Source organism: Phalacrocorax carbo, chromosome 6 (genome assembly GCF_963921805.1).
Source record: "Phalacrocorax carbo chromosome 6, bPhaCar2.1, whole genome shotgun sequence".
Taxonomy (NCBI): domain Eukaryota; kingdom Metazoa; phylum Chordata; class Aves; order Suliformes; family Phalacrocoracidae; genus Phalacrocorax; species Phalacrocorax carbo.
In genome coordinates, this window is record NC_087518.1 from 46,778,099 (window position 1) to 46,790,368 (window position 12,270).

General features: G+C 43.9%; 1 protein-coding gene across 5 annotated transcripts in view; it reads left to right on the forward strand.

Moving 5' to 3' along the window:
- Positions 1-954: 954 nt before the first annotated feature.
- The window catches only part of EPS15 (epidermal growth factor receptor pathway substrate 15), a 54,809-nt gene continuing 43,493 nt past the window's right edge, over positions 955-12,270 (forward strand). The window contains exons 1-2 of one of the 5 annotated variants that reach the window (XM_064455102.1): positions 955-1,068; positions 10,852-10,893. In XM_064455102.1, coding sequence (XP_064311172.1) covers positions 991-1,068; positions 10,852-10,893 — 120 coding nt within the window. In that variant the 5' untranslated portion in view covers positions 955-990. Of the gene's footprint in view, positions 1,069-3,089; positions 3,222-3,396; positions 3,564-10,851; positions 10,894-12,270 lie in introns of those variants that run through there. The other 4 variants (XM_064455097.1, XM_064455103.1, XM_064455098.1 and 1 more) reach the window with 4 other exon arrangements.

The following is a 12,270-nucleotide window of genomic DNA, read 5'->3' on the forward strand; positions in this document are numbered from 1 at the left end:
TACACATTTGCCAAAACGTCAGTACTTAGAATCAGAGAAAATCCTGTTATACTTACAAATAATAGCATGGTAATACTGTTCTCCATGTCCTTTTGGTATCAAAAGTGTCCTGTACTACAGGATCTTATGACAAATAGATCAACATGTACCAGTTGTTACAGAGCAAATTACAGATAAACACATTTCCTGCAGGGAGTTTCATGTTGGATGTGAGAAGATATAAACTGAAACTGTTAAGTGTTTACCTAGTTCATTGTTGACCTTTTGATTTTCTTATGTTCTTCACAAACTTTCCTAAAAACCCAGCACATGATCCCACCGCTCGTTCAACATCTACACAATTCTCACTGCAGAAGATACTGCAAAAGGCCAAAATTCACAGGGTCAGCAAAGGGGAGACAGAAAAACAGGGTTTCCACTGAGAAGTGAGTGAGGGGAGAGGTACATTTAGTAAGTCCCCCAGTTCCAGATTTCAGGAGCTTTTCCACCCTAGCCAAGCTCTGGTGGCTTAGCCAAGAAAGTAGTTAGAGGGCATTGTTTTGCAAACCTGCCAACGGTTTCGGGTAAATTTTAGTAGTCCTACTTCACCTCTTGCAGAAAATAACTATGAAGTCCAGTTTTATGAACCTGTGTCAGGAGATGACATTTTGATCCCAGCTTAGAAGCAGATACCTATCCTTCTGGGAGCTGACATTCTAGATCCTAGATTGATCTGCAGTACAACAAGTCGTCAGCAGGTGACAAGTGCTGTTGTAATTATTATAGAGATGTCTGAGGCTGTGAGCTAGTTGTTTTACCTCAGGTGGTTGGAGGCATTATAGGACAATGTTTGTCCGTGGGAGGCATGGAATGCTGAACAACATCAAAGATTTACTGACCACACCGATCCAGTACTGACTGAATGGAACTCATTATTATTTTAATTTGCAGAGGCCACAGTGGTTACCTTGAGCAATTCTTGCACTCTGACTGTGGGCGGAGCAGCCATGCATGATGACCATGTGTTTTGAAAGTCCATCCATCTCTCAGACGAGCCAAGCATGCTATACACATGGCCAGGATGTGAAGGTATGTAACCATGTACCTGCCTGCTAGCAACTAAGCAGCAAGTGCAACTCCTAGTCTGCTGCTGCTGTTTAAGAGAGCTCAACCAACGGCAGCATGAAAAGGCTCCCTGGATCAGCGGACTGCTGTGCACGTCACAGTTTGAGGGAGCAAAATGGTGGGTTTTGTTGTGTTTATTTTCTAACGCAAAGGCTTCAGGAAGCTCAGGCCCTCAGGGGCAGTCATGTGGCCAGAGCAGACATCCTCCTGGACAGCACATTCTGCTCAGAGGGGACGTGGGACATTCAGTCGTGCTCTGAGTGAGGCTGCCCTGTGTGAAGGGCTGTCGGGAGAAGCAGGTACCCATGCAAGTCCCTGGTATTCCTTGACTCAACAACACCTTTATTTCAGTAGCCTCACTGCAGCTGTGGGTCTAGTCCTGGACCGGGTGGGAAACACTTGATGCAATACCCAGCAGAGAGAAAGGGAACAGCAGCAAGAACACATCTGCCAAGTCCGATAGCCTCCACACAAAATCCTGCTTGCAACTGCTCTCAACATCAAGCCTCTAACTCCAGAGCCAGGTCCCATTACCCTGTTTTGCATTTTCCTTCTGTTTGCAGTGAGGAGACATCAGCCTGGATGTAACCTCTCTCCTGAGAGGCCACCACTCTGCTGTAGCTGTTCTCCTTGCCTGGGGAGAGCAGGCTGTGAGGAGGAGACAACAACTGACAGAGCAAGGGGCATCGATGCAAGGTCATGGCAGCCGATAGAAACCCACGCCCTCCAAATCTCTACTGCAACTCCCCCCAAATAATAATGGGCTCCAATGCTGCTGTCCCCAGGAGACACAACTGTAGTTTTACAATCTTCTGGTTTAATTTCCAGGTATTAATTATTGTAGGGTAGTATTCCAATTTTAATCAAATAAGAAAAAAATCAACTTAGAAATATAATGGCCTGTGCTGTTTTCTGGGGATTTTACTTAGGAGGAAATGAGCGTGAGGTAGAGTAGAGGTGTGACAGTGAGTATGTGAACGGTGTGGGTATTTTTGTATCTATTCTGTTTGCTTTTTATATACTTCCCATATCTTCTTTTTCTTGCTGAAAGAATGACTAAGAAACAGGTTGGTAAAGCAGAGCTTCTATAAAACCTTTATTAGAGAATGGGTGGGAAGGAGGGATCCCACATGTTTCATGACAGATTATGAGGAAGAGCAGCTCGGAATGACTGCCAGCTGAGCAATGACGGGATGCAGAGGTGGGGCGTGAGCATTAGCACAGGCACGATACTGAGCTGAAGAGGACAAAAAAATGCAGCGGTAGAGAATTAAAAACAGAGAAAGAAAACAAAGCACACTGTAAAATGTCTCCAGTAATCAAGTATGACTCCAGGTAATTTCCTCCTATTGGTCTGAATGTGTATTTCAAGTTTAAATTTGTGCCTAATATGTCTTGGGGTAAAGTAAAAAAATAGGCATGTTTTCCCTCCGCCCTTGGTGACTGATGTATGATGTGGTAGTGCAAAGAGCTGAGAATAGTAGTTGAAATAGCCAGTGTGTGGGTGCGAGCAGGTACAGGAGGAGCAGCGCGCACTCTCCTGTTCCCTGGCTCTGTCGTGCCAGAGGGAGGTTTGCCCGGGCCAAGCCGGAGCCCTCAGCGGGAGGACCAGGAGAGTATGCGGTGACACAAATATTGCTTTCAGGCAGTTTGTACACAGTCATGCCTGGTTTGGAGAGCGTGGTGCAGCTTGCTCCCCGTCTCTCGCTGTCTGCGCTGTCATAGTGTTGCTCGTCCCCTTCCTTCTGCACCCCCACCCCCCGAAGACCCACCGTCCCCCGTCCTGTTCCGCCGAGCACATCCAGTGCGATGGGGAGATGGATGTGTACAGCCAGGAGCGGCCTGGGCGGGCAGATGGCTTCCCGTGAGCGGCGGGAGGGAGGCCAAACGCGGGCTCCCCCGGGCGCGGGGAGGCCGCGCCGGGTCAGCGCATCCTGCCGGGCGCAGGCGCCGCTTCCTCCTGGGCCCCGTGCCCGGTTCTGTCGCAACCGAGCCCAGACCTGGTGCACCTCCTGTTTTGGGACACCCCCCCCCACCTGTGTCATGACTAAACTCGGGGACCGAAACCGTTCAACATGCTTGGGGCATCTGCAGCAGAAGCGGGGCCGACAGAGAAGGTAAGGGAAAGGCTAGGGACTGGGCTCGGGGATGGCGGGCGCCGTGTCAGGCCAGGAGGTCCGGCGCCGGGTTTTTGGTGCAGCTGCCTCGAGTGGGCTCCGGCTCCGGCGAGCGCACTCCGGCGCCCGGTTTTGCGTGCGGCTCCCGCTGCCGCGCGCCGGCGGGGGAGGCTCCGGCTCCGGCCGCCGGGCGGGCGCTGATCCGGTGCCGGGTTTTGTCCGGGGCTGGCTGGGGAAGTTGCCGAAGTTGGGCCGCGAGTGCCGGGGCGGCGGCGCGTCCTTCCTGCGGCCCGGCCGGTGCATGATGGAAGCAGCATGGCCGCCCACCTCTCCCTGACACAGGTACCTCCCCCCGTTCCTACCCTGCCCGCCGCTCCCCTCCCTCCCTCTGCCGGCGGGCTACGGGGCCCGGTGCCGCCCGCGGGTGGGGGGGGGCTCGGGACGGGAGCGGGGCCGGGGGCTGAGCCGCTCCCGCCGCGCTGAGGCGGGCGGCGGGGCCGCCTCGTCGCCCCGGGGAGGGGCGCGGTGCTCCCCGCAGGGCCCCTCGGCGGCGCGGCTTTGTGCGCCCGCCGCCGCCGCCCCGCAGCCCTGCCCTGCCCCGCCGCGCTAACGGCGCTGTCAGGTGGCGGCTGGGGCGGGGGGCGGCCGGGCGGCCCTGAGGCGAGGTCCCGCCCGGCTGCAGGTGCCTCTGCCCGCGGCCGGGAGCGGGGACGGGCCTGGCCTGCCGGGGCCCGGCGGGGCAGCGGCCCTCCAGCCCGCCCTCCCTCCGTCCCCCCGGGCGGGCAGCCCCGCGGTGGCGGCCCGCGGAGGTCCGGGCTGCGGCGGCTGCCATCCCCATTGGTCTTTTGTCTTCTGCAAAGACACCGGGCGCCTGGGCTGAACGACCAGGAGCGCCGTAGGTCTGAAGGCAGGTGGTGAGCTGGGAGGGAAGCGCGCTCGCTGGGGGCTTGCGGCGCGGTGCCTGCTCGCCCGCCGAGCCCCGCAGCTGCAGCCGGGGCAGAGGCGGGCTCCGGGCGAGCGCCGGCCTCTCAGTGGGCAGCAAGCGAGAAGAGTAGCTTGGGAGGGAGAGCTTAATTTCTTGCGTTAACAGGAGTTTAGCTCCGAAGTTATTGCTTGGGAGTCATTTTACTTTGTCTTCTTTTGCGGGCCCTGTGGTACTGGGACGCCACTTTGCATACTGCCTGGGCAGGTCCCGAGTAAAGAGTGGTGGTCTTAAAACTTGGAGAACCTTGGTACCATCTGGCGCTCAGGTGATCTTACTTGGCCTGAATCTTTGTCACTTGCATTTTTTCCTGATGGTAGTGGAATTGCTTCATAGTGTTGGGATTACCTTTTATTCCCCAGAGCTTTGATATCTAATAAATTTGGTACTTTTTTGTTTCATTTATCAGTGGCATGAGAAATTCCTACCTGACATAAGCCTGAGGCGGGTCTGTGGGTGCACACACTCCTGCTTGAGATGCTTCAATCCAATAATCGATTGTCACATTTACGGAGAGCAAAGCTGGTAGATAAGAACGAATCACTTAAGCATGTAGTAGTAAACCTAAAAAGTTGTCAGCAAGGCTGCTAAATTGGCACTCACTTATGTAGTTGACTTTTGAGAAAATCATCAACTCTTTCAAGGAGAGAAAGGAGGATGGTTCAGTGAAAAGGTGTACTTAAAATACATGGAGAAAATGTGTCTTTAAAGGTCAAAAGATAGGTAGTTATGAAGTGTAGTACCTTCTGTGAAAGCTTGCTTTAATATCAAAAAATGTTAGGTTAGCCTTCGATGTGTCTCTCTTTCAACAGTCTTCAAGCAAAAGAAAAAAAGTTTAAAACATCTCCTCGCTGAAGAGGAAAAAGACCAGCATCCTTAATTCTGTTGGTCTCAAGGCATGGGCTGTTCTGGCTCTTTATCTGGGGAGAGGGGAGGAGTGTCTGCTCTGGTGTGTTCTACAGCAAGACATTATTGCTTACAGGCTGTGCAATCCTTTCATTGTAGAATTTATTTACTTTTTTTGTCCACGTGGAAAGGGGACTAACTGCAAATGTGAGAGTGTTGACAGAAGCAGAAAAATCACCAGTATCCTTAAAACCATTGTGTCTTCAGCTTACATCAGTGGTTAAATTGAGGAAACTATTTCTGTTGCTTTTGACCATTTGTGTGGGGGAATTTTTATTTTTTTTTTTCTCCTTCTTCTTGGATTGCATAAGAATCATCTTAGAAAGTCAAGCAAGCCTAAAGGTAATTTCTTCAATGTAGGTTCTAACTTCTGGAATTTCAGGGTTATGAAAAGTCGTAACATTAAGTGCTCTAAATCTGTTTAGAGGAGCATGAGGAAGTGAAAATGATGGTATAGGGGGTGGGGGTAGTGTTACTGGCTGCAGTTAGATCAGCTGCTAACACCAGCAGTACGAAGTATGCAGATGGGTACTTTCTGCTGTAGACCACATGCAGAGAATAAGAGGCATATTAACCTGCAGTCAAGTTCACAGTTGTATCGAATTTTCTTTTCCCCTTCCCATGTTTGGTTTGACCGTGATTTAATATGGCTAGGAAGTTGGGTATTTCCAAATGAGACTAGGGTATTTTCAGATGACTTTACAGCTGCAGTGTCTGAGAGGGCTGGGCATCCTTTATTTGAATATCAAAGCTCTGATTGAGTAATCTGAAACTTCTTGGTGCTAATTATGTTCTGTTGGCTGATTAGTAAAAATATTTCAGGACCGTGTGGCTTAGGTGAAATTTATTAGACCAAGTATGCTTGAACTGGTGCTGCAAAATGAAGGTGATTATCTACCCCCTCCTCCCCCCGGTTTAGTAATAATCCGAACTATCTTTTATCTCCCCATTTTGAACCCCTTCTGCAACATCTTGTTGCCACTTGCATTTGCTCACTAAGTGCTGTGGTCTGAGCATAACTGTGAATTTAATAGGGAACTTCTAAGGAAACTTCTACCAAGTGAATGTTTTGTTGTGGCTGCCTTTAGTTTGGAAACAAGCTAGCAACATCAATGAGAAGGAACTGTTTCTATCTTGCAAATTGTCATCTGTTACTAGAAAACTCAAATTAAGCTGTAGCCAATATGAGGAGTTGTATTTTTGATCTTCCAAGGATGGTTGCTGATCTGGCCCATTTAATTTAGGGCTTTTAGGGAGGAAGGAACAGAAAACTGAAGCCATAGAAAATGCATGTTGAGAGCAGGGCAGATATGTTTGTTGAAAGGTGATTTAATATGGTCATTCAAAAACTTCTCGTTGCTCTTGAAAATTGAACTTGTGGTTTATTCTGGAAAACTGTGTGATTGAGGGGGCAGCTCACAGTTCAGGGAAGGACTGTAAAGAAATATTCAGGGAGAACAGGGAGGTAACTTTTTGTGTTAGTCTTCCTGTTGTTAGTCTTCCTGTTGTCATGAAATGCTGTTTGTGAAGAATGTGGTAGTTGTCTTAAAGTAGTTATAAGATGCTTTGATAAACAAGACAAAGTCAGGTAATATCAATGTGTATCTTAATTAGCTGCAAATCTCAGTTTAAACTTCAGTATTGTGTCACAGAGTGCAGAATGCTGTGCTTTGTCATTGAAGGGAAGCGAGTATTACAGCTGAGGCTAAGCTAGCTAGCTAGCAGTCTAATGCGTGCATTGCCAGGATTAACGTCTTCTTACTGGAATACGTAGGATGTAAATACTTAGAGCATGAATGACACTCTTACAGTAATATATATGTTATATGTAATGTAGAGCCAAAGCTTTTGAGGTCTCTGGCAAACTTCTGTTTTGTGGTGGTGTTTTTTTTTTTTTTGTTAAGGGATCAACAAAATTATAAAATGAAGATCTTAGTTTGTTCTTTTTGCTGAAGTAGGAGATCTGCTGTTCCTCTTTCTGTCCTCCATGAAAGATGAGGAAATCTGAATATGCATCTGTGTGTGTTTAAACTTCTGTATAGAGAAGGCTGACTGCTCCTAAAGCAGATAGAACTTAATTTTTTTCTGATTGATATTGCATCAACCATGTTAGAGAGCGGCTGCATCTAAAAAGGCAGTGGAGCTCCTCTTTCATGTTACATAGGCTTTGTTCAGTACTGACTAGAAGATGGTGGAGGTTTCCTGTACCGATTTGAAAATTAAATTGAACCATTCTTAATTATGCAGTGACAGACATTTACGCAGAGAGAAGACAGCAGAGTTTTTGTGCATGCTTCAACCGTTCAATGGGAAAGAAAATGATGAATTTTGAAGTACTTGGTAATATTGGTATACAAATTAATAGTAAATATTTTCTTACCTTTACTTTTGTTATTGCTGTAGGAGATGTGCTTGCCTATATAATCGAAAGTGGTAGAAAGCTTTACCATAAAACACTTCGGATCAGACAGTAAAGCACTAGGAGAAAAAGAGACAAGTTGACTATTGTTTGGAAAGGGCATTGTGAAAAAACCAGCTTGCCTTAAATTTACCTGCTTTTTGGCTGGCTGAGTATGTGAAGAACATTTACAACCAGATTGTGTCGTTTGGCCTGGAAACTCTTAAAATGAATTGTAGAGCTTTGCATCATGATAGAATACAATATTTTGGACTTCAATCAAGGTAGTGGCCTGTTTCTCCCTTTCTATCTCATTTGGATTGGAGGGGAAGGTTATTTTAGTTTTTCTCAATGGACAGCTCTGTTTGTTTGTTTTTAAACCTTTTTGTGCGAAGGAAGGTTGTGGATGAATGGGATGGACAGACTGGGAGTAGTATCTCATTGCACCTAAATGCAAGTATGCCAGAGGGATGAAAACATGGGGATATAAAGGCTTGATTGACAACAGAAAATGAAAAAGGCGGTGTCCCTGAAGGTGTTTTTTACTTCCTAGTTAGTATTCTGAAGTTCATAGGTTTGTAACAAAGGTTGTAATTACTAGAACAGATATTACTCTTATGAAGTGATAAACTTTTAAATAGAATCATAATAATATATTTCTGGTTTTGTAGGCTGTGGAATCTGACGTTTTCTCCCTCCTTCCTTTTTGCATTGGAAACAAGTTGAATTTACTCACTGCAATTGGTTATTAAAAATCCCATAAAAAGAATTTTGCCAGGTAAATTCTAGAGTAGCACTTTGAAAGATGTTGAGCAGTATTTTTCTTCTTATCCTAGAAGAATATCCTGGACTATATTTGTATCTGTTTTTTTATTGAGGGGTATACTTTGAAGGAAAAGCAAGTCTGCTACTAGTAAAATAGCCTGGGAAACGTTTTTTACTACTATTATTCTATTTGGCGTCACAGGAAATTCCAGTTACTGCAGTGATACTGACGTTAAAATGAATATTGGAAGCACTAATGAAATAAATAAGAATTACTGGCTTGTACTCTAAGTACTGAATGAAAAGATTGTTTTGCACTTAGTGTTTTCATCACAGGACTCCAACATGATGTTTCCTGTCCAGGAGTGACAATGATCGGTTTGGCTGTAATAATGAAACATTTGGCTGAACAAAGGGTGATATTGGGCAAGAGGGATGATGCATGAGAATTGATACTTCTGGTGTATGTGCGGGCCAACTCTGTTCTAGTTTTCTGCGCATAGCTTTGACTTGATTCTGTGCCTATGCTTTACATTATAATGAAGTAATACTTAGTAAGTAAAATACTTGAATGTTTAGGAGAACTACCCCTCTAGACTGCTACTCAAAGTGTAGCTGAGTCAGTAGGCACAGAATTTGAAGTTTAGTTAAGAAAATACAGTACGCTTTGGAGTCTGCTGGAAAGTGATTGAAAGTGTTGTTTGTTATATTGGTGTTATGGTAATCAGAGGTCTGGCAAAACTTGAATATATTTCTTCAGGCTATTTTAAGGGATGTGTAAATGCCTGCTTAGTTGATGGCCGGAATCATAAGAGTCTTTTTGTACCAGAGCAAAGTCAAAGCAAGGTGAAGCTATATAAATGGAGGTATTGCAGTGAATGCCAATGATGGTTTCCCAGCGTATGTAATTTTTAATGTCTGGCTACACAAGAGGTATTTCCCCACCTCCCCCACCCCCCACCAGACAAACCAAAACTCACCAGTCCCCTGTGTTCTCCCATCCCCCCCTTGCCCCAGAAAAAGCCCCAAACACAACAACTAGAGAATCAGAAATGCTGTGTGGCTCTTAGAAGAAACCAAGTGTCTCTGGGGCAGGGTACTTGCTGAATAAGCAGATGTAAAGGTCTGAATGAAAGTTCTCCTGTTATCTCTGGCTGTTCTCTATAATTTACCTTTCAGGATGTTCTAATGATACTGCACACTTTCTGAGGTTGAACAGGATCACACTAAACCCCTGATTTCTACCAAACTTCCCCTCTTAATATTCTTTGATAATCGGCACCTGTGAACATCTAAGCACTTAGCCAAAAGAGCAACTGTGTTAGCTGTTGTGATAGGAAAATGTATATGTTCTTTTTTTAAGCTGTGACAATTTATATATGCACTGTAGGAAAGTGTTTTCTACAACTATATGATTGACAATGTCTAGAATACTGTTGGTTTCCATATTTCAATGCAAACTTCTAAATTTTAAAGCCGAAGAAACTACCTTGTTAGGTTCAGTTAGTACAAAGATCTGTAAATCTTGGGTTTTAAGATCATATTCCTCTTGAGGGGGAGAATTCTATTTCTGGATGATATTCAAAGTTATGTGGCTTGGGGTTTTTTTAGTATACATTGTGTAATTAACTTGTGTTATGCTTAGTTGTTCCAACTGGGTTTGTGAGGGCAACACATGGTGATAATTGTAGGGCTATCCTCTGTATAAATGCACCCAGTCATGCACACAGTCTTTGGTTTAGGCAACATGAACTTCATGAAGATATCTGATTTTGTGCTTGTTTCTACATCAAGGAAGAGAGGTAACCCTAACAATACATTTCTTGGGAATCTCTCAGGCAAGGGTATGTGGTGTAGGCCAAGATATTTGGTTCTGCGTGGTTTCAGGCCTTCGGCTTTTCCCAGTTTCTAAGAATGGTTTAAAAATAAATTAATAGAAAGGGCCTTTTCCAAAGAGGCTGTTTTATCCTTATCCACCTAAGTTTAGGTGAGCACTGAATGTCTGGTAGATGGCAGTGGAATTAAGGCAGAAATTTTCTCTGGCAAGGATCCAAGTTACAAAAACCTAAGTTAAAAATATTACTCTCTCCTAATCTGGTACCATTGCTATGGATTTAGTTGTGAATCCAGGATTTAATTTAGATATCTGAAAATTTTACAGACTACTTGCACATGACACTAAAATATAAAGAATGATGCAGTAGATAATGAAATAAAATTATATTGCTTTGTACTCATTAGAGAGCACTCCCTAGCCTGTATCATTTCGGGTTTCTTCTTTTGCCTATAGGTGATCTTGCTTAAGAATTCTTGTTTCATACTGCCTAACCTGGTGACCTGTCTGATAGTAATCTGATAGTGGTTAGTATCACTGACTTCAAAACAAGAAGTCAGTCTTTTAAAATTTACAGCATGAAGAGCTGTCATAATCCTCATAATTTTACAGAATAAATAGAATTATATAAATCCCAAATGCTTCTTTGAAGACCAGTAAAAGGTGGTTTATATCTTTATTTATCCAGGGAGATGGGAAATTAAATATGGATCTTTAGGGTTAATTCTCTCTCTTTTTTTTACAGCTATCGAGTGCAAATCCTGTGTATGAGAAATTCTATCGACAGGTATGTATGTTCTTGTTGAGAGAGCAAACTTTATTTTGTATTTAAAATAAATATTCTTTTGCTATGAATTTCAGCATGGCCAACAGTGTGTAAACAATAAAATTTCAAGGAAAATTATTCTGCTTTAAAATATGTTTTTATAGTAACTAATATTTTGGTCCGAGCTATATCAGTATAAATTTAATATTGGTTGTAAGATGACTTATTTAATTTGCTAGGGAACTGCCAGGTATGTATGACATACATCACTCTACAGTTGTAACAGACTGTTAGCTCTTGGAATGGAGTAAATCCTTGCAGACATTGTATTGATATGTTCTTTGTTCCTTCTTACAAGTGAAGCTCCATTTCTTGTGTTTGTAGTGCAGTTAGCGTTATGTAAGACTCGCATCTGCCTCAGGGTATCCCCAGAGGGTCTTACAGGATTCTGTAAGGAGTGAAATTTGGGTGGAAGGCCACTGAATGCCAAAGGAATGCATGTAGTTCTTGCAGCTTCACTCAACAGATACAAATATTTTGTCTTTATCATATAAAAATAAAATATAATAATATAAATCTGATTTGTCACGTCTCTTATATTTAGGCCTAGCAAAAATAAGGTGTATCAATTCCTAGAAATACAGATGTTTTGAAAAATAGCTGTTTCAACTATTATAGCAATATTTTGTATTGTGCATAATAGACATTATTGCACAAACATAGATATATGAAAACTTTTAAGGAAGTGTCAACTAAATCAATGATTGTATAAATTAAAAAAAAATATCTATTTTTAGTTATAAAGACCTGATAAGGTTGGTTTTACATGGTTCATCAATTACTTATAGGAAGTTTTTTCTGCTTTGTGCAACTGGTAATGTTCCTCTGTGTCCTAAGACAGGATGTAGTGTATATGACCTCTTTATTTAGGTACTTCTTTTGGATGTCAACATTAGAATGTGAGCTCATCTGCTGGGGAAGAGAGGAGACCATGATTTCTATCCACACGCTATTTTGGATTATGCTTAGAGGATCAGTCCCATTATTAAGCATGTAAAACAGCAGTTAAAATGTGTCAGCCTATGATGCCTGCAAAGTTTGAGCTTCTATTCTACTTTAACAAGGGCCTTTCTCAACTACAGGACAGCATCAGTTTTAAAATTGGTAAACAAGAAGAGAGAGTTTACCTTGGTCTAAGGCTCCTGAAGGTTGAAGGAGATAGTAACACCCTCAGAAAGTTTTCCTTCAATCTGATGGACAAATTCGCTGTGTGTCTGTCTCTAGGCATTGGATTAAAAGCTTTAGTGGAATCCCACGTTATGGTGATCACAAGAAAAGGCAAGGAACTAATTTTTTTTGCACGTTAGGTTTCATAGCACAATACTACTGAATATCACT